Source organism: Myxocyprinus asiaticus, chromosome 16, assembly GCF_019703515.2.
Source record: "Myxocyprinus asiaticus isolate MX2 ecotype Aquarium Trade chromosome 16, UBuf_Myxa_2, whole genome shotgun sequence".
Taxonomy (NCBI): domain Eukaryota; kingdom Metazoa; phylum Chordata; class Actinopteri; order Cypriniformes; family Catostomidae; genus Myxocyprinus; species Myxocyprinus asiaticus.
This window is the reverse complement of record NC_059359.1, coordinates 27245464-27273169: the sequence shown is the minus strand read 5'-3', so window position 1 is coordinate 27273169 and position 27706 is coordinate 27245464. Positions and strand designations below refer to the sequence as shown.

At 39.0% G+C, this 27706-nt stretch overlaps 2 protein-coding genes across 5 annotated transcripts in view; both read right to left on the bottom strand.

Moving 5' to 3' along the window:
- The window catches only part of LOC127453834 (epithelial discoidin domain-containing receptor 1-like), a 61290-nt gene extending 57972 nt beyond the window's left edge, over positions 1-3318 (bottom strand). For both annotated transcript variants that reach the window (XM_051720547.1, XM_051720548.1), the window contains exons 1-2: positions 2974-3318; positions 889-991 (exon numbers count right to left, since the gene is read on the bottom strand). The gene's annotated coding sequence lies outside the window, so the exon portion shown is untranslated. The remainder of the gene's footprint in view (positions 1-888; positions 992-2973) is intronic.
- A 14145-nt stretch (positions 3319-17463) lies between these two features.
- On the bottom strand, positions 17464-27697 carry LOC127453837 (guanine nucleotide-binding protein-like 1). 3 transcript variants are annotated; one of them, XM_051720558.1, is made up of 13 exons: positions 27494-27621; positions 26490-26535; positions 25229-25382; positions 24977-25113; positions 23084-23235; positions 22104-22175; positions 21574-21766; positions 21374-21472; positions 21077-21259; positions 20782-20960; positions 20491-20665; positions 20168-20308; positions 17464-19264 (listed from the first exon to the last, which is right to left on the bottom strand). In XM_051720558.1, exons 2-13 carry the CDS (start codon positions 26494-26496, stop codon positions 19017-19019), a joined length of 1740 nt encoding a protein of 579 aa, XP_051576518.1. In that variant the 5' UTR covers positions 26497-26535; positions 27494-27621; the 3' UTR covers positions 17464-19016. The 3 variants fall into 3 exon arrangements, with proteins under 3 accessions (XP_051576518.1, XP_051576519.1, XP_051576517.1); XM_051720559.1 differs by lacking the exon at positions 27494-27621 and adding an exon at positions 26654-26767; XM_051720557.1 differs by lacking the exon at positions 26490-26535 and having other exon boundaries at positions 27494-27697.
- Between the last annotated feature and the right edge of the window lie 9 nt (positions 27698-27706).

Sequence of the window (27706 nt, the reverse complement as noted above, 5' to 3'; positions counted from 1 at the left end):
ATGCGCGCACACACAACTTTTTGTTTACATCTAAAATTCTATGGCAGCATTATTACTACCCAAGTGCCATAAAACAATTAGGAACTGGACACAAACAGATGCAAACACTTCCTGTGAAAGTGTTTAAAGAGAATCAATTTTGAAAGGGGTCCATATATAGGAGAATGAAAATAAAAAGAGTGATGTGAAACTGAAAAATGAAGTGGTGGCTGGCTGGCTGGTTAAATAAACAAGTTATTTCAATGTGAAGATGGGATAGCATTGAGACAGTGATGGAAGACAGGAGACAAACAGAATGTGATATGAAATAAGACAGGTTGCTCAGGAAAATGAATTATGCATTGAAGGTATGAGAAGTGGAGGGAGAAAAGAGAGAGGTACTGGGCATGTCAAAAGGCAATTTAACATATGAAATAAGACAGTCTGATGTTAGTTCTAACTCAGAGGACATTTCCACTTGGTATGCCACTCATGTTGCTCCCTTTCTCTTTAATTTGTCCTTCAAACCCTTTATCATTACACATTACAAGCTAGTGGAGGAGCTCAGAGAATATCCTGCTGTTTACAATGCTATGAATGCAAGGACAAAATGGTGTAGATACCTGTGAAAAACAACTCATTGTGAGGTTAAACACAAACACCCAGATAAACAGAGGATGAAGATAAGAATAGCCAAGAGGAGAATAATGCAGGTGAAATGCAAATGAAAGTGTTTTATAGTCTTTTATCTGAACGTAGTCAAACCTCCCTGACACACAGAGCTATGGGGAGATTTCTCCAAAAAAAAAAAAAAAAAAAATCACACAAAGTCATAAAATAAAGCCCACATTGCCCAAATCAAGGCATTCAGCCCCCTCAGAGAAGTCTGCTCAATGTGTGCTTGCTTACACATTCCTCTGGACCCCACTTGGCACTTGGTCCCCTCCCTTGGTGACACAGCACAACTCACTGCACTTTTCTTTGTGTCTTTATTCACAAGTCTCCAAAAACCCTTTTAAACAGAGAGAGTAGAGCGGAGAAGTGGGAGACAGAAAAGGGGGAAGGGGGAATTTTCAGCTACATGGTGCATTCATTAGCATCTCTTCATTGCAGAACATGCTTTTACGCATACTCTGCCTTTTCTTTTTACTCCTCAGTCCATAAACCTCTGTTTAGAGAAACACCCCTTAAAGGAATATTCCAGGTTCAATACAAGTTAAGCTCAATCAGCAGCATTAGTGACAATGTTGATTACCACAAAAAAATAATTTAGACTTGGTTTTAGGGTTTGTTGACATTTCGTAGTACAAATTGGCAATAACTTGACACAGATAAGGTTTTTAAGCAATTTTATCACACTAAAATCATGTTAAAACACATATTGTTTGTCTTGTGGCTATACTTTTTAAAAAGTATTAATGTTTACGGATTGGCCCCATTCTCTTCCATTGTACTTACCTCACTAAAAAGGAGGGGCAAGCCAATGCTGACGATTGAACTTAATTTGAATTTAACCTGGAATATTCCTAGAATTTACCATAAACATAATGTCCACCATTAAAGACCATAGTTACTGAATTATTGTTAGCTACTACATTTTCTACTGTGATAACTTGGTATTTAACATTGCTGTCCAAGAAAGCAAAATAAAGAATACAAAGTGGCTGAAACCTCCTGACACTGTTTGAGTAAGATTCCATATTATCTTATAAAGATTTCACAGTCTAAATAACTCATAACTGTTAAACTCATAATTGTTTTTTTGGGGAAACTATAGTTATAGAAACATATGGCCTTTTTTAGACTCAAAAGTCCATTCAAGTGTCAATTGTTTCTCATGGCTTGTTAATTTTAAGAGCTTTGCAAGACTGAGGGCTTGTGAGAATTCGTGGTCTCTAGTCACAACTCGCTCTCGTGACGCTGGTCCGTCTGAGGTCACCTCTCGCGCGGAAGGTACACAGAACTCCAACAACCACCTGGGCGTCATGATCTAATCGTAAAAAGGGTCGTTTTATTGAGCTTATTCATCCAGTTCGTGTAAGCCGTATCGCAACTCAGTGTCCGGCATGTAAAGAATGTATGGCCCTAGAGTCGCGCGCACTGAGCTGAAGGGACTCTTTCGGAAGATCCACATCTGATTACAACTGGGCACTAAATTCCCACCCTAGAATTCAAACACACTGCTTTTGAGCGGCTGTTAGATTAAGCTTAAACAAAATGTCAAGGCGGCTTAATGTGATAAACCGTTATTTGAATAAAGGTTGTAAATCAGACACGAAAAGCAATCGTAAATCAGTTCATGGTGCGCAATCACGCGCAGGTCTGATTAGAACTTTACATACATTTTACTGACAGTGTCTCGTCTGTCTAGAGTGTTTTCGAGACCGCTATGCAATTACAGTTAAAAGCGAGATTGCTTTAGCCCATAAATACTAACTGACGCGTAATGCCAGGGCCACAGGTGGGTAAACAGACCATAATAATGACCAACAGCAGTGTAAAAGCGATTTCGCAGTATCTGCTCTAATAACTGCTGTCAGGTATCATATCCAGGAACCCTTCAATTCAGCGAGCGGGTGTGAATAACAACTTCACCGTGAACACAAACAAACAGCTCGACCTCGCAACAGACCAAGCGTATTCCCCGGTACCGTGGCAGGCGTCCAAACCCTCCCAACGCATACACACATCGAGACTTCTGGCCGCCATGAACGAGACAGAGACGGTGAATTAACTCGCGCAACGACTTGACACATTTCAGCATAATCTAAACACAACTTTAGTTAAATGGACAGTTTCCACGCGGTGGTCGAAACAACACGTACAATCGCAATCCGAGAATCAATAGTGCATTTACACACCAAAATATTAGGAGTAAAAAATATAACGTCTGGTCTGACAGCATGTTCCGGATAAATACACTATACATGCATACATGTTTTTATACGCAGTCTATGTACAAATAAGTATCAGTGTATTTCTTTTTACACTTACCTAGATGTCTTTCAGAAATCTTAAAATTGTCGACACGCGGACGTCGCTTGATCTTCTTTTTAATCCGATTTGTTCACTTCAACAGGTTGTTTTTATACTAGGAGTCAAATTAGTCCAGCACAGTATTATGAGTTTATGCTTATACCCACTAAAGCACCAATGAAAAAACGGAATCAAGAAGGCGAAAGAAAGTTAGGCAGAAAGTTTTAGAAAGTAGGCAAGTTGTACGTCCCACACTCGACAAGGTAAGAATGTTCTGTTGGTGTTTCGTCCCACTACTCTATCACGCGGGAAAACGAGCGCAAATTACATGGACGTCCTTATTTATTTATTAGCTCCTCTCTCCTCTCTTGGCATTAGACCTCTCTTTCTCTTCCCTCCGGGCTTGCAAACACGACCAGGTGCTCATTTACATAACTGCACTAGCTGCGTCCAATGGCTGGCCTCAATCAGGTGCTTGTTTGAATATTTCATGAGGTAATTGACCAATCCGCAGCGAGTAAAGGATGGAACCCGTGACCTGGCAGCGCCGCTGTAAATTATACTTCATGCGTACCTCTGAGAGACCTTTTTGTAAGTATTACAGGAACGGAGAGATTTGGGGAATATGAAATTTAATATTACTGGAAGGAAACAACAGGATTTACCTGGTTAACCCTTTCCAGTCTCCGTTATAACACTTGTATAGAACTAGATTTGACGGGAATTGAAACGAGGCTGCGAGGATTAGTCTGAAGCTCCTAAATCACACCTAATTTTAACAACTCGTGTTTTATGGAGTGTTTCTTTTATTTATTTAAAAAAAAAAAAACAGATTTATTTGGAAAGATGTTATTTATTTATTTATTTTTTAATTATGTTTCGTCATCTGAACGATCAACACCAATCTAAGCAACAGCATCCCACTGAAGAAACTGTACTTCTGTCTCTCAGACTCGTTTTACTCTGAATAAGGTCTATGGACACTTATTTCTTTTCACATACCCGGGCAGGGGCATAGATTCCAGGGGGGGTGGGGTGCGGTATCCCCCCAAACAATCAAAACAAGCAAGTACAAACGCAATTTATTTGTATTTTTATGCAATGATCAATGGAAACATGTTAATTCTTCACACTGTATCATCTTCACATGCTTAACATGAAATAGTGTATTTTTCCTTGCATTGCAGTGTCCATGTTTTGGCAGTAAATAGTGTTTATTACAAGGGAAATGTAAGAAAATCATAAAGTGTTGTAACTAAACTTGTAGTGTAGTCCACTTTTATAAAAGTTCTGCAGTTTTTCTCCACCATTGAGCTGATTCTCTCTTCCAGATGAAGCAGCGACATATGCAAAGCAATGTAATGTCATGCATGCATTACTGTACTTGCTTGTTTTGATTATCGGGGGGGTTACCTCCCCCCATCCCCCCTGGAATCTACGCCCCTGACAGATTGTCGTTGTGATCTTTCCCCCAGCCGTTTCTGTCAAGTGTGGCCTCTGTGTTACATTTAACAGCCAATATCTCACACAACTCATGCGAAAGGTGTGTGTTTCAGGTCCATTTCTCTTGATTTGTGAAAAATTCTCAGCCGTTTGGGTGTGAAATACTAAAATATGGGACAAATGGTGCCCTGTATGAATTTAATATGGAACACAATTTTGTTCCCTCAAATACAGAACGATTCCATATTATACAGGATGGTTGGCAACCCTAATAGCAGGGTAAACTTGTATAGCGGTGAATGGGAGACCACAGCAAATATATTTTTGCCTACCCATTTGCTCCAACAGCAAAAGAAAAAATCCACTATTATGCTATCACATTTTTCCAAAAGAAAAAAAAAAAAAAAGAGAATGGTGGATTACAGCAGTCCGAAGAGAGGCCAAATTTTCAGTCACACCCTTAGCAGCTGTATTAGAAACCGCATCGCAGCTGTGATAACTATTTTTTTTAAAACTAATTCCAAGTTAATTCACTACAAAGTATAACGTTATACATTTACACCTAATAATTAAAAAATTGCAAATATATATATATATTTTGCTAGATTTATGCTACTAAATAAGACAGAAACGCGTCATCACAGTCTGTGAAAAGGGTCCATTGGCTGGATTTGTTGTCTAATTTTCTTTCTAGGAGTTTCACCAAAAATTATGTTGGCAGTTTTCCTATAGGTTACAGATTTGATGTTAGGGCTCTTATTGAAGCAAATACTCTAGATGTGTGTGTCGAGAGACTTCCCCTTGGTAGTATTAAAGGATTGCATTATTACAGAGTAAGTCTCTAGCAATATACCATTATGACCTCAGGCCAGACAGTAAAGACAGTGTGTTAACAGACTAAAAACCTGAGATTTCAGAGGCAATTAGGTCAAATAAGAAGGAAGAGTAAAGGAAAAGAAATTAATGTCTTTAGCTTTAGAAAGATCAAGCATTACGTTGGATTATACTCATGCATATGAGGTTGAAAAGGGTGTGGTGCTTTAATGTCAGTGAAAATCAATATACTGTAAAGGTAAATAGGACAGGTAGAGGAGGGTGGGTGACTGAAAGAAAGAACTATTCCACAGCTATGTGTTGCTACTTGCCCATCCATTGGGAGGAGATGGGAAATTGGAAATTTGTTGGCAGTCATTCAGTTACACTGAGGTAAATATTGGACTAATAGAGAGACAGCAGTCTACCTAGAGTGTCAATATTGTCTCTCAAAGTGCATTGGCCGCAAGCATTGTGCATGAGCATTTGTATGTGTGTGTGTTTGTGCAAAGTTATTGCTTTCTATGGTGTGGAAAGTATTTGCACAGGGAGAGCGAGAGCAAAAGAGCACATTTGAGACAACAAGAGAAAGAGATCATTTAACACCTTGGGCATGGATGTGAGAGGTGTGTTGAGAGTAGAGAGTAAAATTGTCAAAAGTTTGAAACTTTGCTGTGACTTGCCACTTTGTTTTGTAGGAGGTAAAACTCACTTTTTCCACCAACTTTTGACCTCTTTGCTCAGAATGAACAATGGTGCATGGCCTGGTTTGACTTTTCATATGATTAGCATATGATTAGATATAGCTCTTGAACACACAAACAAACTTGTAATGGTTTCTCTGACCCAAATCCAACCGCTTGGTTCTTCTCCCTCCCATTTTACTTTCTTTGTTTTACTGACAGGTTCAATTGCTGCAATTCTGTGGTTAATTAAGTTGGGATCCATTAACTAATATTTCAGTGTGAAATTTAATTGATGGAAGGGGTTAAAGTGATGCAACTGATCTTTCTCATGTTTTATAATGAAAATCAATATTGTGCAGGCCATTTTCAATACAGCGCAATAAAACCCAGAGGGTATGTCCTTGTGCAGAGCTCATTTTACCAGTATGCCACAAGAAAACAGGATCTATAACTTTTTTCTACTGTGTTAGAAAAAGGGGTTTCTTTGCCACAGGCTTAACTCGTGATATGGCTCTTGGCAAGCTGATCTCTTTCTCTCCTTCTCCCTTTTTTCCCATTTCTTTCTCTCTTTTTTCACTCCCTCCCTCTTTTTTTTACCACTCTCCTGCTGGCCTAGCTTTGTGTGTTGCCCTGGCAACCTCCAATCCCCCTGTAATGTTGCAATGACCTTTGCATATTGTTTCCACTTCTTTCACTGGCTTTGTTTCTTTCACTTCTCTTCCTGAAGATAAGGCTCTCTGTCACGCTTGATGTGAATGACTCTTTTTTTTTTTCAACAGATCTCTTCAACAGCTACATTTCCATTCTTTTTCCTTCTCTCTGTATCTCACTCTCTCTCTCTCCCTCTCCTTCTCTCTCTCTCTCTCTCTCTCTCTCTCTCTCTCTCTCTCTCCTTCCCTCTCTCTCTCTCTCTCTCTCTCTCTCTCTCTCTCTCTCTCTCTCCTTCCCTCTCTCTCTCTCTCTCTCTCTCTCTCTCTCTCTCTCTCTCTCTCTCTCTCTCTCTCTCTCTCTCTCTCTCTCTCTCTCATTTTTTTCTTGATGCAGCAATGCATGAAAAGCAAGCCTGATCCTGTGTTGAATTCACTGTGAAGGATATTGAGGGATGGAGAGAGAGAAATAGGAGGTAAATCTGATCAGAGAAATCTTTGTTAAAAGGATAGTTCACCCAAAAAATGCAATTTCCTTCATCATTTACTCAACCTCATGTTCAAACCTGTATGAACTGAATTAAAAAAAAATAATAATAATAATCCTGCATCTCTTTTCTATATAATGACAGTTAATGAGGACGATACCTCACACAATTGCATTCATTGTATGGCTTCAGAAAACTTGAAATATAATGTATGAGTCGTATAGACTATTATGATACTTTTAAGATGTTTTTTTTTTTTCTTTTCTTTTCTCTTTTGTTATATTGGACTGGAATGATATGATAGGTGTGTGTGAGAAACAGATCAACATTCTCTGCCCAGTAGGTGGTGATATGCACAAAGAATGTGTATCGCCAAAAACAAAAGAAGAATTTGAATGTGAAAGTGGAGATTTATAGTAAAAATGACTTAAATATTGATCTGTTTCTCACCCACACCTATTATTTCGCTTTTATATGGATTTTACCTATGGAGTCCGGATTAATTTTATGCTGCATTTATGTCCTTTTGGAGCTTAAAAATTTTGGCACTTGCATTTTATGGACCTACAGAGCTGAAATGTTCTTCTAAAAATCTTTGTTTGAGTTCAGCAGAAGAAAGAAAGTCATACATATCTGGGATGGCAGTAAATGAGAGAATAAAAATTTTTGGGTGAACTATCCCTTTAAGCTGGTTAGACAGCGAAAGGAAAATGTTATGAGGAGAGACAGAAAGTTCCTGTTAATCAAAACTGAGTTGATCTCTATGATTTATGTAATTAAATGCCTATTCTCAAAGGGGAAGTGAGGAAGCTCAGAACATATGTACATCCAGGCATGCATCCATGTATGCACCCCTCCCCTCCGACAAACACATACACACATCACAGCTGTTGAGGGGCAGAGCGCGCTGATCACTCTCACAATGTCAAGCCTGCAGAATGCGGGGAAGCGACAGAAACTGGCATTCCTTCCATTCCCTTACTAAAGCACCTAATCTATCCATCTCTCCCTCTCGCACTATATCCCTCTTGTTACCTCGCTACCAAGGAGTTCTCAATGTCACACACATAAATTCTCCCCCACCCTCACACACACACTTGAAGAATGCCAGGACACTCTCTGTTCTGCCCTCTGTGGTGTCCTCTTTCAAAATGGCTGTCAGTATCAGGGGCCCTGGGGTTCCAGAGTGCTTCTCTAAGTGTCATAAGGGAATAAAAGACAAAGATGATTCAGGGAGACAGTGTAAAATGTGTGTGTGTGAGTGAGAGAGAGTGTGTGAGTGTTTTGTGAAATAAGATCAGCCACATTTGGTGTCTGAGGCTTAAAGGATTTTGAGACTTTGGACTTTGTCCTGTGTGTGCACACGTGTATTTGTGTGTGTGTGTGTGTGTGTGTGTGTGTTCATGTGCGTATCACAGACAATGACAACGACAGAAGGAGATTCCCTCTGTGTTATTTTATAATCACATCTATTACAGCAAAATAACTGGCTAAATGCCATGTCATAGCATGTAAATCTTATGTGGTACACTGTAAAAAAAATGTTGTCATGTAACCTAAAAATGTGGTAATGTCTGAATTAACTGGTTTTATTCAAGTAAAAATTTTTGTATAAACTGTCAACATGAGTCAACATGACAAATTTTATTACACCAAACAAAAGTAATTTTTCTGGGTTAAATCAAGTAGAAATTGATCCTTTATATAAAAATTGCAGGTCAACTCTTTTTTCAGTGTATGAATACTATGGTAAGTTCAATGGTGTTCGAACTACTGTGGTGGTACTATGGCTCAGTGAAAGAATGAGAGGGTAATACCTTGTTTATATATATATATATATATATATATATATATATATATATATATATATATATATATATACACACACACACACACACACACATATACACACACACACACACACACACACACACACACACACACACACACACACACACACACAAACATGTTGAACATGTACATTTGTGTCTCATACACTGACATGGAATTCTTTTGGCAAAAAAGTATTCAAGGGTGTTTGATATATTTCATGGTAATAGTCTTATAGATAACTTTGAGCTGCCAGTCATTAGGCTTTATTACTTAAAGGGGTCATGACTTGAGAAATAAAAATTTCCTTGATCTTTTGACATATAAGAGGTCATTGTACTATAAAAACAAACTGTAAATTTCAGAACTGAAAACTTCCTTGCTGCTTTTAAAAGATGCAATGTCAAGTTATAACTCTAAAATGGAGACCCCCATTGTGTTTCATTCAGCTGCACTGTCTTGCTGTTGTGCTGATTTGAAGGCGTCCTGGACCTTTTTTGCACCCATCTGTGCTATTTTTAATTGTTGGTCTTTTGTAAACATGCACTCGTTGGGATCTTTGATCGTTTTGATGCGTTTTCGGCGATGTGCGCCGTGTTTTAAGAGCGGTAGAAACACAACTTTCAAAAACATACGTTATTCCGCTGCTGCCACTGACTGGGAGAAACACGCAGTCCTGTGTGTAAACAAACACGGAAGATGTGAGATTTGAAGACCAGCGTCTCTGCTTTGGCCTGTTGAAGCTAGTTGAACGAGCCCAACGCCACCACCATGGACTGTTTACTGTCTTGTACTCAGAACATCTCAGCAAGGATTGTATGCTTTTGGCTCATATTATGAGCTTGATTGTTTGTGAACCAGTCACAGAAACTGTTATTGAAGGATGGGGCAGTTAAAACACATTGGATGGGAAATCCGTAAGTAAACAATTTAATTCATGAATATTTAATATGTCATGACTGTTTGTTGACTGATTGTTTATGGTTTTGCTTAAGTGCACAGTTTAATATATTCAGACTAAATTATGACCTTAGAGAAGATAATAATAATAATAATAATTAAAAAAAAAAAAGAGTATGTCATGACCCCTTTAATGCATCAATGTTAGATATATTAGGTTGTGCATTTGAATATACTGACCATTTTAGTTTACCCTCTATAGGCTTTCCAGAGAGGTGAATGTGTCAGAGGTCATGGGATCAGGCTGCAGCCACAGGCGAGTGTCTGGGTGGGGGTCAGAAAGGGTGTCAGTCCTCTGATCTTTGTTGCTGGGTATTGGGGAGTAAAAAGGCACTAGGCAGCCCTTCATCCACAACCTCCACTGCTCCATCACTGATATCAGTCAATTCACATAGCTTGAGGACTATTCTGCTTCATGTTTCAGTACTTTCACAGATCTGAAGACTGTCACAGCACACTGACCTGCTTCTAGCCATCAGTTCTGCCTGGAACAGACTGGACTACACAGGAACGCAAAGGCTGAGCTTCAGTGTAATGAATTAAATTATGTTTTAGTATACCCAGACCCAAAGTCATTTCCTGGTTTGTGATCCCATTTATTAGTTGTTATATGGATCTTTTACCTACAAAATAACAATTATGTTTAACACAAAAGGAGATGTTTAAATGAATCTCAGTCCATCTTTTCAATACAATGGCAGTGGATAGTGCCTCACTTTAAAGCTGAAGTATCATATTTAAAGTATCATAAAAGTAGTGCATGTGGCTCATTCTTCATGTTACATGTCTTCTGAAGGAATATGATAGTGCCTGGTGAAAAACATTATCTTTCAGTCTACAACATTCTACAACGCACACTCTGATCAGAACCATTCCAACTCTGTGTCCTTACCAGCTGCAAAGACAAGCGACAGGAAATTTCATCAGTTGCTTGGTTCCTATTTCTGAGCCGGGTAGCCCCACTCACAGTGAAATCTCATTGGTCCAAATTCCCACTCCACATATAACTACATATACATCAAATATATTCTGATTTACTGTTAATGAGTTGCAGTTTTTTGCAAACTACTTCTTTGCGCCTGTTTAGGACACATGGCAATCTAGACTGCTTTTCAGAACAGTTATATATCTTGGCTTATCTCTTATTTTGTGCACCTGATTATTATATTTAAATATATATATTTATTTGTATTTTATTATTTGTATTTTATAATATACTATATACTGTATTCAGTTTCAGTTTCAGTTAATGTTCACATCAACAAACAGAATGGGGAAAAAATTTGATCTCAGTGATTTCGACTGTGGCATGATTGTTGGTGCTAGATGGGCTGGTTTGAGTATTTCTGTAACTGCTGATCTCCTGGGATTTTCATGCACAACAGTCTCTAGAGTTTACTCAGAATGATGCCAAAAACAAAAAACATCAAGTGAGCGGTACTTCTGCGGATGGAAGCACATTGTTGATGAGAGAGGTCAACGGAGAATGGCCAGACTGGTTTGAGCTGACAGAAAGGCTACGGTAACTCTGTACAATTGAAGTGAGCAGAATAGCATCTCAGAATGCACAACACATCGAACCTTCAGGCAGATGGGCTACAACATACAGAAGACCACGCCGGGCACTTTATTAGGACCACAGTGTTTCTAATAAGTAAGTGTGGTTATAAAATGTTAAATAAAATGGTTTACTGTATCTATCTATCTATCTATCTATCTATCTATCTATCTATCTATCTATATATATATATATATATATATATATATATATATACAGTATATACTGTATATAATATAACGTGTGATCACTATATGTATATACATTCTAGTGTTCATTTATGTGTGGGTGCAAGAAGAAAAATAACAACAAAAGAGAAGAACAAGCAACAAATGATTGCGCCAATGGAAAGGAATGGAATGGCTATAGAATGTAATAAGAAATCTATTGAATTGGAAGGCACAATAAAGTATATATATATAAAAAAATTGATATTAAATTTTAATATTTAAATATAATATTACACATATATTATATTTACATCATATTTTTGAATTCTGATATGTTTCTAAATAGTTGTGAGCTCTTTTTCAAGGAAAATATCTGTGGCTGAATACAACACATACGTGAATGTGACCGCTGGTATTATTTAGTAGACGGTAATTGTGTTTGTGTCTGTCTCTGTCTGTCTGTGAGTTTATGTCACGTGGCTAGATGTTTGTGCTCTGGTTGACCACTCACATTATATGCTTCATAAATACTCGGTAGGGGATTTAATGTTCCACCCACACACTCCTCAATCAGTCTGCTCGCTCCAATCCCACATCTCTGCACAAGCCTTCGGGGTGTCTGATTCTCTCTAAATGGAAAGAGGAAGGTGAGGAGACACTGAAGGGAGAGAGAGAATGAGATCTAGTATTTGGGTCTCCTTTACAACTGTTTCTGGAGTTCAGGCTGTCAATACAGCACAAGTTTAAAGGGACAGTTCACCTAAATTGAAAAATATGTCACCATTTACCTTTTGTGGACCAGTATGACTTTATTTCTTCATGCTAGACAGAATGTTAGCCTCATCACCATTCATTTTTATTGTATAAAAAAAAAAAAAAAAAAATGAAATGCCATGAAAATGAATAGTGACTGAAGTTAACATTTAAGCCTGCCTAACATCTTCATTTGTGTTCCACAGAGGTTGAAAAGACATACAGGTTTTGGAACAACATTAAGTTGAGTAAATCATGACAGAATTTACATTGTTGGGTGAACTATCCTTTTAAGTTCACTTCCTCTGCCTATCTTCCACCGCTTCTCTCATTCTTTTGGGACTGTGAATAAACATGTTTGTCTTTTATGCGTGCCATGCCAGCAGCTGTGATTTTGGTAAGTCTGTGGTCTAATTCATTAGTTCCCCTGTTTAAAATCATATTGTCTTTTCTAATTATGGGTTCTCCCTTTCAATCTGTCTGTCTCCATCTCTCTTTCTCCCTCCCTCCCTCCCTCTCTCTCTACATCAGACAGAACGTTATTCTCTGCAAATTACTGTTATTCTCTGTCTCTGCCTGGAGTCTATGAGTGGTTAACAATGTAGTGCCTGCCGGTAATAAGTGGTTCAGTCAGGGCATGACGATCAGGTAGGTAAATTTCAACAAACCATTGTAGTCCTATTTCAAACTATCTCCATGGATACAGAGCAGTGAGGTTCTAATTCTGCAGAGACTGTCTGTATGACAGTGTAAATGTCCTGCTCGCTCTCTCCCCATCTCTCTGGTCTATCTGGCTCCACAGTGAGAGTAAGTGTGGAGTGGGGGGTTGCTGAGATTTTGGGAATGAGTGCCATTGCAATGCAGTGAGAGCCCAGGCTAAAAATATCTATTGACACATAGACTCCAACAAACATGGTGAGACGCAAACAGTCACACCACCCAAAACACATATGCAAGTGCGCCCACACACACACACACACACACACACACACACACACACATGTTGGTGCAGCTATCGTTATGAGGACTCTCCATAGACATGATGATTTTTATACTGTATGAACTATAGATTCTATCCCCTAACCCTAACACTACCCCTAAATCTAACCCTCACAAAAAACTTTCTGCATTTTTACATTTTCAAAAAAACATCATTTAGTATGTTTTTTTTAAGTGATTTAAATTATGGGGACACTAGAAATGCTCTCATAAACCACATTTATAGCATAATACCCTTGTAATTACCAGTTTGTAACCTAAAAAAATTTCCTCGTAAACTACCCAACCCACCGTCGAACCTTGAGGCGGATGAGCTACAGCAGCAGAAGACCATGTCGGGCACTTTATTAGCACCATAATGTTCCTAATAAAGTGCTCAGTGAGTGTATCAATCACCATGATCATATCAACATGTTTGTTTGAGTCTATAGCTGCGTCCAAACTTGTGATCTGTCAGAGTATGTACTGCATTTGATGAAAAATTTACTTAACGGCCATAAAATAACATACTTTATCGTCGTTAAGTACATTTATGTATGCAGGTGAGTAGTTTGAATACATTCCTAAACATACTTCGTATGGGAATTTGGACAATGTCCCATGAACTGAATCTATGATGTAGTAACAACAGTGGATGCACACTTCAAAATTTTGGCAGATGTAATAGTTCATCAGACATTCTACTTAACTGACATACTTTTGTCATACTATTTAGTAGGGAAGTAGGCATATTTGGACGCATAGTATGTGTCAAAATTTGGTCCTCATAAGTATAGCTAAACATGTACACACACACACACACACACACACACAGAAATATGAAAGAACAATCCAATTCCTCAGAACACCAGAACATTTTGCCCACAATAATGTGATTTGCAATATGTTTGTGGTGTAATTTACATGTTTTTATCCTGTAAAAGCTACTTAAGGTCCTACACATAACCAAACATAACCAAAAGCCTGCTGTAGTGAAATCTATAGCTCCAGTGACAGGATATAAGGCAATGCTGTCTAAAGTTATTATGTTACGTCTGTCCTACTATGTGCCAGAATAGTTTGGGCTCCCTGACTTGCCGTACTGAAAACAGATTAGATTCGGACAGAAGACAGGACACCTAATACACTCTACTGCCATCCCTAGCACTCAACTTGGAAGCAGACTGAGAGACAACTGCCTGCTCATAAATTAAACTGGTGTGTGTGTGTGTGTACTTGTGTGTGTTCCTGCAGCTTTGAGCTTCCTGAAATAAATTTAGGAGCAACTTTGATCCAAATATAAACTCAAAATAAATAATATTTCACTCAAAAAATTATATATGATATGATATAATATTATAATTTTATTATGCAATGTAGTAATAAAATCACATTTATTTACTCGAATAAAACCAGTTAATTTAGTGAATAAAACCAGTTAATTGATGTTACCACATAAAGCACATATTTAAGTTCTCAGACAAAACATTTGTTAGTGTAGTTTTGCATTTTCATCTCAGTGGTAAATATCAATAAAATAAATGTCATACTCTGAAAGATCAATGAAATCATAAATATTATGGAGCTGAAAGACCGGTGACATTCCTCAGATCTTCAGTGCCAGTGTTAACACCCAGCATTCCTTCTGCATTCCAGTGGAAGGTGATTCAGAGTCTGTAAGGTCAAGAAGACAAAATACCCTCTCTGCACTTCCTCCAAATACGGAAGCAAACTAGTCCATACTTTCACATCTTTGCAATGAAGATTAAAGGTATAGTTAACCCAAAAATGAAAAGTATGTCATAATTTACTCATTACCCAAATGTTGTTTCAAACCAGACTTTACTCTGTGGAACACAAAAGGAGATGTTTGGCAGAATGTTAAGAACTGACAGCATCAGTCACCATTCACTTTCAATGCATCATTTAGCCATACCATAAAAATTATTGGTGACGGAGGCTGTCAGTTCTTAACTGGTCCTTCTGCCAAACATCTGCTCTTGTGTTCCATGGAAGAAAGAAAGTCATATAGGTTTGGAAAGACACAGGGGTGAATAAATGATGATAGAACTATCCTTTTACCGTTTACCTTAATGCGCTCCAGGACTATATGAACTGGTGAACTAGTGAAGTGGCATTTTACTGTGAGTGAATTGTAATCAATCAGAAGCACTATCTGGGCAAGTTATCCCTTCATGTGATTAAGAGAAGATCAAGTGTTTGTCAGTATTGTAAGTCAATCCATGTTTTCTTTATGTTGTGTGAATGGTACAGCTCTCAAAATCTGCCAACATCGCCAGATTTCCACACATGCAAATGTGACTGTTGCTTACCATCAAGCAGAATAAAGATGTGTGTCTGGTCTCTGATTAACCTCAATGTGACCTGTGGTGTTTACTGTCACAGTGACTCACATTGATAAGAACTCAGACTTTGTTGGAGACACAGATAATGGAAGACACTTGATTAATGACTTTGTATAAAAACAGACGGGTTCATTGGGAGTAATTCATTCACTGTTTGTTGGTTAGTGGCTTGAAGGGTGTTGCAGAATTGTTATGTATACGTCACGTGAAAGGCAGGTTGCTCTACACTAATGCAACACATATGGACAGCACAAGCATGACCAATGACTCCTGTTAGAGGCCACAGAATTTAATTTAGATAATTTATGAGGTCAAAAGTGAAATGTGAGAGTAGTATAATGTGGTGGTGTAGTGGACTAAAGCACTGAACTGTTAAGCAGAAAGTTGTTGGTTCAATCCCCACAGCCACCACCATTGCGCCCTTGAGCAAGGCACTTAACTCCAGGTTGCTTGTCACTGTAATAAGGGTACTGTAAGTCGCTTTGGATAAAAGCGTCTGCCAAATGCATAAATGTATATATGAGAGTGTGGAGTTGGCAGCAGTTATAAACAGACAAAGTTTTACACAAACTCCAGGAAATTAGTGAGTTATGTTTATCTGTTTTGAATAGGGGAACATTCATTTGTGTTGGTTATTATGAGCAAATTATGACTGCGAGCATTTGTTTCTCTCCAAGTAACACCAGAAACCACAAGTCTGCTTCAATAGTTTTCCCAGTCTAATTGGAAATGAATTATAATGTAATCCATATGCTAGTACTTGACTTGTTTTTGGTTGTTGCTGAATAATGAAATAGGATAATGCTGCAGTGTTTGAAGCAGATCTAATTAATTGCTGTTGGACCTGATTTTCATCTCAGAAGTCATTTGGCCAGCGATAGTCAAAAGTCTTATTTCAGAAGCATGTTAATGTAAAGTTCATTTACAGTACCAGCTTAGTTTGGTAACACCTACTTATTCATTCAAATCACCATTGTCCACATTTTAGAATAATGAAACTGTGTCATAAAATCTATGAAATAACGCAAACAGAAATGTGTAAATTACACAGTCTCCAGCAATAGTCTTACATTTTCTATTCTTAGAATCTGCCTTGATAACAGCTTTTTACCCTCCTGGTATTCTTTAAATCTCAACTTCATGAGGCATGCCATTGGAAATGGATGGAAAATATTTGAAAACTATTGGAAAGGCATGTACTTCCAACAGTCTTGGAGTTCTCGTATGTGCTGGCACTTGTTGGTCAAACCTTATTCATTAAAAATAAATTCGCAAATAATTTGTAGGTAGGCTCATTTAAACGTAATGTTCATTGACAAATAAGGTTGCCTGATATGATAAAAATAAATCTTTTTGCATAACATTTGTGTTCATGTTGGTTTCAAAGAAAAACATTTAAAGCATTTTCTTCAAAAATGATTTAATGACTTAAAACATGTCAAGTGGTGTAACCATCAAATAAAAGGTGTTAAAGTACTTTAATTACACCCTAAATACATGCGTGTACATAACTTAATCATTAATTTAAAAAGAAATGTCAAACAAATAGATCCGGACCGAAAAAAAATTAACATCGTGTCACTGACCCAAAAGCCTTTAGCTCAAACTTTAAGATAATGAGAAACATTGTCAAGTCTTTCCAAACGATTGATTAATACTCTGCTCAAAGACTCCCCATTGATGTTCATTTCTATTATGCAAACACTACCAAAAATTATTTTTTTGCCTGCATTATACATTACATTTATATTGCACTATGTAAAGCTTTTTGGTCACTGTGTCCTCGTGCAAAAGTTATAACAGCAACGAGTCAGGCGAATAGCGTCATCAGGGCTCATTTTTATTGCAGAGGGTTCTGTCAAGTTAAATAACTTCTCAATAAAGAAAGAATGGTGATTCATCCACTATTACACCCACACAAACTAAAACACACCCCACATGAAATCCCTAAGCAAGAGCATGCAGGACTAGAGGCTGAAAAGCAGAACACCAGCAGCCTTGTATCGATATTTCTGCGCATATCATCCCCATTACCTGAGTCCTATAGTAAAAGTGCACAAACTATAGTCAAACTCGTTCTTCAATACCACTCTCAGCTTCGGCTTCACACGAAAGAATGACGCATGTTAGTGTGTATGTACTGTGTGTTCTACAATCTCATCTTTTTCGAAACTAGAACAATATATCAGGCTTTCTTATATCTCTTTAAATTTTGCATAGTCTAGAACATTTTGTGGCACAAATTCACTCCCACTGCAACCCTAAACGGCAACCTCACTTCATTACCTACATAAAAGTATACAGCGGCTGCTAAATGTATTTGGCCATACTTTACAATATGTGAATGTCACTGTATTATATAACAAAATATAAAACAAAGTGTCTAACATTTTGAAGTATAGCATAAACACTTTAAGCCAAAATAATTTTGTTATATTTCAAATTAAAAAGCAATATATTGCTCAAAATGAAGACAAATTAGTTGAACAATCTGACTACATTCATCCACTGAAATCATTGAAATTTCCGTTAGTTCTAAGAAAAGCTTAGTTTGATATTTTGTATCTAAGGCAATGACATTCAGACATTTTTAAGCATGACTTCAGTGTCCAAATACTTTGTGGGGACACTGTTTCTGCTATATGGTCAGAAATTACAGTATTCAATAGCAAAAGAGTGCTGGTTGTCTCTTGCTTAAAAAGTGCTTTGAGTGTTCCTAACTTCTTTTTGTGTCTGGCTGTTTTACTCCCATTCAGTGATCAGCCTAACACAGCTGGTTCTGCCCAGTATGCAGAGTTTTGCAATACTGAAATAAAGCGTTAAATACATTCACACAAGAGCAACTCTGGCAATGTCTTCTCACTTCAACTCACAGTCAGAGGTCAAACTGGTCCTACAGCAATTGAGCTTACCTGACCTTTGGCATCACTGTTGTGAGATTATAATAAATCAGATTAATAATAAATAAGTGATTGTACTGTATCAATGCTTAGTTACACTGATTGTACAATCACTGGTTGTACAGACATTCCCTCTGCCCTCTCAGAAAAGCAGGATGCATGCAGGAGAAAGAATTCTATTAATAATGTTCTGTTGATAATTAGGGAAAACAGAGATGCTGGAAAACCCAAAACTGCTTTAAAACCTGCATTATTATGCAAAGAAGGGGAATGTGTTGTTTATAAGGGCTGTATAAGTGCGCGAGTGTCAATTGAGAAATACGTAGCATTTAAATTCAAAACTTTATCAAGTCACTTGATTGACACATTGCAGACTGAAGAGAAATTACAGAACTGATCAGTGATAAATGGAGATTCTGAATGATAATGACAACAGGAATGTGTGAGAACGGAATGACAGAACTCATCCTCACTCGCATTCGTTCTCTCCTAGCACACTGAACATGTTGAGAGTGAGGCCCTTCCTATCAGCTTTCACAGTATCATCTTCATCATCTCCATCAGCTTCCTCATCATCATCCGCATCTCGATCATGCTCCTCCTCCAGCTCTGAGCTGGATTCACCCTCCTCGTCTTCTCTCTCACCACATTCCTCTTCTTCCTTTCTTCCTTGTAGAGCGATGATCTCAGCCAGGTCTGGGTGCGACTCCCATTCATCTGGAGAGGTGAGTGTAATTATACCTCAAATCTTTGTCGTGTTCAAATAAAGTACCATTCAAAAGTCTTAGTCCATTTTGTACACTTCTAATTTAATACAGTTTTAATTTACAAATTATAAGCATAACAATTTTTGAGAAATTGAAAAGTGAAAATGTATTTCTTAGTATTTGCTATGTCCCCCTTTAGTAACAGCATACACTCGAGCTAGCATAAATCCATGTTATCCCAGCATGATTGTATTTTTTTTTTTAATCCCCCTTTTTCTCCCCAATTTGGAATACCCAATTCCCACTGCTTTCTAGGTCCTCGTGGTGGTGCGGTTACTCACCTCAATCTGGGTGGCGGAGGACAAGTCTGAGATAGTCAATGCATCTTATCACATGGCTCGCTGTGCATGACACCGTGGAGACTCACAGCATGTGGACGCTCATGCTATTCTCCACGATCCACGCACCCCATTGAGAGTGAGAACCACTAATCGCGACCACGAGAAGGTTACCTCATGTGACTCTACCCTTCCTAGCAACCGGGCCAATTTGGTTGCTTAGGAGACCTGGCTGGAGTCACTCAGCACACCCTGGATTCGAACCCACGACTCCAGGGTTGATAGTCAGCGTCAATACTCGCTGAGCTACCCAGGCCCCTATCTTGTGTGCTTCGAAGGAAGCAAGGAAATCTGGCTTTTCATTAACACAGGCAGTCACAAATTTGCTCATTTTATTATTGACTAAGATATAGTGCAAAATCTTAGATTTTTCATCATAAGCTTTCTTTAAAATGTTTCAAAATCCAATAACTGTTTATTTTTCAAGTTTAAATTAGATTTTGAATCCCATTTTTCAATGTGGACTCAGACTTGTAAGATGACCAGAACATATCTGTGGTGATTTGACCACTGACCTTTGCTCTGAGAGTATCCAGGTGGCTGCAGACATAGACACAGTCGTCCATCGATGGCTAACCGCAGGAGACTGTTGGCTGCTCGATAGACATCGTTACGGGCTGCCTTGGCGGTCTTATACCCTCTCCTCTCAGCCCAGGCTGAATAAATGAACAATTACACTTCTGAGCATGTGAACCATAACAAACACTCAAAACAACATCATTTAAATTCTCTAAGGTCCTCCCTCTTTAGTCAAACTGTAAATCTGAAAAGAATGGTGCCATATCAGAACAGTAAGACAAGAATGTACGCACATCACACATCAGAACAGCACACACACCTTCACACACATCCCATGCAGTCCAATCCAGCGTGCTGGGGTCATGCGGTGTTCCTGGGCTCTGGTCAGGATGTTTCAGCTTTAATACAGAGAGGAAGTTGGTCCGTTCACACAGGTACCCTACTGAACTGTAAGGCTCCTGCAGCTGGGACACTGGATATATACCAGCCAGGATCTGATTTAAGCAGATGCACAAATAAACACACAAACGGTTTATTTAACTTTCATAAATAAAGTGGTATCATTCATCACTCCCTTAGTATACATATATGTAATATTTTTACTTTTTACCTGTAGTTGCTTGTCCACAAGGGAGGGCAAGACAAGCCCAGGGCAGTCACACAGTTTAACAGTGGGAGTGAGGTAGTATGTTTGGAAATATTTTGTGTGGCCAGGTGTCCGAGACACACTCACAACCTTCCTGCCCACCAGACTATTCAGCACTGAAGATTTGCCTACATTAGGAAAACCTGTAAAAAGTGCAAACATTAAGGATGAGATACTTCATTCAAGACCTGAACATATGCTGACAAAACATGCAACTGGCATTGATGTAGAACAACTAAACTTAATCTAGATGTTTTACCTAGACAGCCTAACGTTACTACCCCATCTTTATAAAGTTCTTGTGTGGGGCTGTTCATTTCCATGGCAACGTCACTATGATGCTCCACCAACACAGATTCTAAACCATCATCGGTCAAATCCCCCTCTGTTCCCACGGCAACAGCATCCCTTTGGATCTTCTTCTCCCAGCTACTCAAATCCACTGAAAACAAAATCATCAATCACCGTCACTCCATATTTCAATGTGTAATGCTCATTTATTGTGATATATGTGGTAATACTTTTGACAGTATGTCTGGGAGAAGTTGTGTCTTACCTTTTCCTGCTGTGATTTCCTGACATGCTCTCATGATGTGGATTGGTCCTCCTGCCTGGTTATTTCCTGCCTTCTTCCTCATCCTCCTCTTCTGTAGAACTGCAGAGAGAGCATAAGCAGAGCGGGAATTAGGGAAACATCCATAATATTTTCTTTAATTACATCATATTTAAGCTCTGAGAATGAAGAGACTCTCTCACCAGTGCTGTAGGTTTGTCCTGGGTGCGAGGTGAAGCAGACACAGTGCAGGCGGGGAAACTGTTTGGTTAGGTAGTGTTTCCATGCCAACACCAGAGGTGCTGGGCACAAGTCAACCTTATTGAGTACCAGGATGATGTGCTTCTTTAACTCATCAGTGAAGTAGTGATACAGAGCAGGAGGGAACTGCAGCACCTTCAGACAGAAAGACAGATTTTCTGCATTTATTGAATGGCAGCGATGCCTTGTTGTACATCATTAATAATGCATCTATACGACTCCTTAAACAAGTGAACTCTAAACTGTTGCTTCCCATGCCATCCTTTTTTTCCGCCCTCAAAAAATATAATGTAATGCAGGCGTGTCATTGTCTGATATTATACTGAATACAATCTCTGGCCCCACCTAGTGGTAATTTAAGCAATTTTTAATACATTTGAGATGGCTCACATTTCGAGTAAACGTTATGCAATTTTGATGATCTTTTGAAAACTACTAAAAGTTCCAACAGATGTTACAGTCACACACTCACTGGGTGTCTGATATCCACTATGAGCAGAATGACATCAGACATCTCCATTACCCTCCACAGCTGCCTCCATGTCTGAGAGAGAGAGAGAGAGAGAGAGTCCATAATCAAAACCAAAAGATAATACACATTTTAACTGGTCATTTAATGGAGTTCAATTAAGGCTTTCTGAATCACAATTTAAGAAATTACCCTGCGGGCAGCCAATCAGAAAACTTTGATGTGCTTTCGGTCTGTCAATCATTTTGCACATTTTCATAGAGTAGTAGTTGAAGCGGATCATTCAGGTTTAATGCTCTCTTTATATTAATAACAGTTGTCAGCTGAGGGCACAATTTTGCTACTGTTGTGTTTCAAGACAACAGTGAAAAGTTGACGTTCTAAACGTTATCTTTGGGGGGCTGTGTTTTGGAAAAAGTGGGCGTGTCCAATTCACGGCTCAGTCTCGTGGAAGTTCCAGAACAGCTAAAATCGCTTACAACACCATTAAGCACACAATGGCTTGGGATTGAGAAGGTTTTTCTGGCTGAGGCATTTTATGGGGCTCTCTTTGCAACATATTAATACAAAACTATGTTTCTGTAACTGGAAACCGTTTAACTGAGATCCAATTCTTGCTCAACAACTGTTCAGCTAAAAACTTTTAAGTTGAAAACTTAAAACAAACAAAAAAAAACAAAAAAGAAAAAGAAAAAAACAAAAGGTTGTTTGTCTGACTCTGAGAATTATCTGTGCAATTTAGTGGTGCCTCTCTCATCTGGGAGCTGGTAAAAACAAACCGGAATCACAAAAGCCTAATTTTAATTGGAAAATATTAACACTGTTTGGTCCTTGGGGCTATCTGGCCAAACAGACGCTCACACTCATCAAAAACTATTGCATTACATAAAATGACTCTGCAGCAATCTCATTTTGATTGCTGATGAAGATGACTATTTCTCAAAGTACTTCAGTTTTGTCTTCTATAATGGAATTTGTCTCACCTCAAGATTGTGCTCAAAATGACTGAGGGTACCAGTGGGGTTCTTAGAGTGAAGAGCTTCCAGATACTCCTGAAATGACTTCTCTTCTTTCCGCAGTAGCTCCTCTCTCCGCATACCATAATGCCATGAGGGTCGCCGAGGGAAATTCAGGCCTATGATTAGACAAAATGAAAATGAAATAAAGTAGGACAGAATGACATGGCATAAAATACTTCAAGAAAAAGTTACATGATACATCCATGTCCTTGTACCGATGAACACAAGAACATCTGTCTTAGACTGACTTTAATCTGATGCAACTTTTGGGGTTCCCAACCTCTTCGACCTATTCATTTCCATGAATCCATCTTTTTTTTTTTTTTTTTCTTCATTTACAGCAAAAAGATGCAGGTAGACGCATCATTTTTGACAAGTCTGTTGACTTATCTATTTGATAGTAGTCACACTATGCACAATACTTTCAAATTTGTTTGACATACACTATATTGCCAAAAGTATTCACTCATCTGCCTTTAGACGCATATGAACTTAAGTGACATCCCATTCTTAATCCATAGGGTTTAATATGACATCGGCCCACCCTTTGCAGCTATAACAGCTTCAACTCTTCTGGGAAGGCTTTCTACAAGGTTTAGGAGTGTGTTTATGGGAATTTTTGACCATTCTTCCAGAAGCGCATTTGTGAGGTCAGACACTGATGTTGGACGAGAAGGCCTGGCTCGCAGTCTTCGCTCTAATTCATCCCAAAGGTGCTCTATCGGGTTGAGGTCAGGACTCTGTGCAGGCCAGTCAAGTTCTTCCACACCAAACTCGCTCATCCATGTCTTTATGGACCTTGCTTTGTGCACTGGTGCGCAATCATGTTGGAACAGGAAGGGGCCATCCCCAAACTGTTCCCACAATGTTGGGAGCATGGAATTGTCCAAAATCTCTTGGTATGCTGAAGCATTCAGAGTTCCTTTCACTGGAACTAAGGGGCCAAGCCCAGCTCCTGAAAAACAACCCCACACCATAATCCCCCTCCACCAAACTTCACAGTTGGCACAATGCAGTCAGACAAGTACCGTTCTCCTGGCAACCGCCAAACCCAGACTCGTCCATCAGATTGCCAGATGGAGAAGCGTGATTCGTCACTCCAGAGAACCCGTCTCCACTGCTCTAGAGTCCAGTGGCGGCATGCTTTACACCACTGCATCCGACGCTTTGCATTGCACTTGGTGATGTATGGCTTGGATGCAGCTGCTCGGCCATGGAAACCCATTCCATGAAGCTCTCTACGCACTGTTCTTGAGCTAATCTGAAGGCCACATGAACTTTGGAGGTCTGTAGCGATTGACTCGGCAGAAAGTTGGCGACCTCTGCGCACTATGCGCCTCAGCATCCGCTGACCCCGCTCTGTCATTTTACGTGGCCTACCACTTCATGGCTGAGTTGCTGTCATTCCCAATCGCTTCCACTTTGTTATAATACCACTGACAGTTGACTGTGGAATATTTAGTAGCGAGCAAATTTCACGACTGGACTTGTTGCACAGGTGGCATCCTATCACAGTACCACGCTGGAATTCACTGAGCTCCTGAGAGCAGCGCATTCTTTCACAAATGTTTGTAGAAGCAGTCTGCATGCCTAGGTGCTTCATTTTATATGCCTGTGGCCATGGAAGTGATTGGAACAACTGAATTCAATTATTTGGATGGGTGAGCGAATACTTTTGGCAATATAGTGTAGATCATGCAACATCTTATGCTTTAAAACGAAGGTGATATTTGGTGTTAGTTGCTTGGACTTGTAAAAACAATTCCCCTTAAAATCAAGGTTGACATAAGAGTTCTACAGTGTACAGCTACAATACATGCCTTTCCTACAGTTTAAATTCCTCTGGCATATAAATACCTTTCTCTTCTGGGTATATCTGGTTTATATCCATCTCCAGCTCCTTTTCTGCCACCGGCTTGAGGATTTTCTTCATCGCTATTTTCTTCCTTCTTTCCACTTCCTCTTTGGTCTCCTTCTCAAAGTGCAGATGGAATCTAAAAAACAGTCCATTATTAGATTCACAAACAGGACGATACATGGCTGTCAAAATAGCTCACGTTAAATTAATAGGATAAGTCTGAACTGACTGTTTCACCTGTCCCGACTCACCTGTTGGGGTCATATTTGCCATCTCTGGGGACAGGCTGATTGTTGATCCTCGTAATGTCTGTCGTCTCACTGTCTGATGTATCTGACTGTCTGTTTCTGCCAGTTCCTCTCTCCACACTGGGATTACGGCTACTGGGACTTGAACATGTTTCTCCTACACATATACACAAACTTTCCTGTGAACAACATCCTATACTTTTATCCATGATCCCCCAAAATTAACACACTGTATTCATTACAACACCTATGACAACAATTAAGGACTGTGTGGTTTACTGTGAAAAGGTAGTTAACAAAAAGATATTGCAATGCACATCCAATAAAAACAATTGTCTAGGGGTGAAATGGGGAGATTTATGAAAAGTCATTAGCTTTCTTTCAATCAAAGCATTTAAGCATCTTTGTATAAGTATTTATGAAACGTTCTCTAGGAAGACTTTTTCATGAGATAATTTGCCACTTCAATCCCAATGGGTTTACTGTATACTAGACTCGAGTACTAACAGTTCTGCAGTCGAACAGCAGTTTATTCAGCCTGCGTTGCGTGCATTGATAGCTTTGTTGTTGAGTTACGTAACTTCACGCTGAGTCTGCGCACTTGCATCATACAAGCGCCAACTAAAGCAAAACACGAGCTGATGTAAATGCCACATTCTCTAACTTTCACCATAATCCTACTGGGTGCATTAGCAAATAACTGAACGGATGTAAAATACGAGTGTCTGAATTCCAACCTGCCAGGAGTTGTTTACACGACAGTAGGGGTGTTCGATTCTGAGTCTTTTGGAGTCGACTCCGATTCCCGACTCCAGCCGTTGGAGTCGATAGAATCGACTCTTCGACTCCTTTTATTTTCAATCAGGATAGTTTCAAAATTCAGGGCCGTCACCAGGGATGGCCATTAGTGGGCAGTGCCTTCCCATGTGACATATTTTCACCGCCCCCCCAAATTGCTTGTCAGGAATGAGCGGAAAATCAATGGAATTCTAAAAATCATAGTTTAATTTTCGATTCACTTCAATAACTATTAATAGGCATATTATGGAGACGTAATAAAATACAAATTAATATGGAACGTTGTGTTTAAATGGAACGTACAGTATGGTGCGTGAAATAGTTTTTTTTATGGAACGTATGGTGAAATTTTTAAAACGGCAGCTTTTTAAACTCAACAGTCTTGTCCACAACAGATTATATAGCAGTGGGTCTAATTAAGATATATTGGTCTGATTATTGCTTTGATAAAATATCACTAGCTTACCTGTCATTTAATAGTGTTTCCTATTCCATATGTTCTGGCGATGGCCCTGTGAAGATTGCAGTCTTTAATCGCACACTATATTTAGTTTTTATTTTCCCTTAAGAGTTTTTAAAATGTGTCACATGAAGACATAAACTCCTGCTATTATAAAGACATATCTTTACCTTAAGATGACTGTCACTCCCTAGTTGCTGCTCATATCCAATTTTACGAGGGAAAATAACAAGAAACAGGCTGGGAGAAACGACCAATTGGGAGAATCCACTTCTCCAACCACTGTCCCTTGCATTGATGTAATACTACACAAACTTCGAAAGTTTTAAAATCGCTCTCTCTCTCTCTCTCTCTCTCTCTCACGCACATTATCTCGCACTCAAATGCACATGATGAATAAGGTGGTGTCCCACCAACCAACAGGTGTTTGTAGAGGATGTGGTTGGTTCTTAAGAACGCCCATTCCTTATTTTGAGACAATCACAACGTCCTGTTCGTAAAGTTATGGGGTTGAACAAAAGAATCGATTCCTGTATCAGAGTCGACTCCGATTCTAGGACGACTCAGATTCAAGGAATCGACTCTTTTGGAGTCGACTCCCCATCACAAAACGACAGTCTGCTGCAGACTTACACAATCCCCATCAAGCTCAATATGATGCATTTATGCTGTTGCTGGAGGTAAACTTCAGTGTCCATTCTTGTTTGCGACCCACAAATAAAGATGACATGACGCAGTGTATATTGTCATCAAGTTTGGCTGCACACATCCACAGAAACTTAGCAAACGCAGTACTTTAAGCAGCGTCATAGTTTAATGCACGAACCATACGAGGGAAACTAACCACGTTTGGACACATTTAAAATATAAGTCTTAAACACATTTAAAATACGAGTCACGCGCCTAAAGTATAACGCGAGACATGTCTCGAGACACGTTTGTTTCTATGAGCGTGTTGAGTTCGTCGCGCGCTAACATACACAGCTAAGCTAACAGGAATAGTTACCCACCTCGCTTTTTCTCGCGTTTCACCTGGAGCTGCTTCTTTTTCTGCTTGTTACTAAAAGGCTTTTTGCGTGGCATCTTCGCATGAGTTAAAAGAAGAAAAACAAAGAAAAGCGCGTAGACGTAACTTATGTTGTTCACTCAGTATTGACATTCGTGAAGTTTATCCGCCACTCGCGTGGAGTTTTCGGTGACGCCGCCCACCGAAGGGGTGGATG

Bases quoted from the DNA above. Each gene is read 5' to 3' on its own strand.
- LOC127453837 (XM_051720557.1), bottom strand. From the start codon at position 27,566: ATGCCACGCAAAAAGCCTTTTAGTAACAAGCAGAAAAAGAAGCAGCTC. The intron at 20,961-21,076 runs GTAAAACATCTA...CACTTTTTACAG, and splicing joins AGTAACGTTAGGCTGTCTAG to GTTTTCCTAATGTAGGCAAA. The intron at 19,265-20,167 runs GTCAGTGGTCAA...TCACCTCTCCAG, and splicing joins TGGATACTCTCAGAGCAAAG to ATGAATGGGAGTCGCACCCA.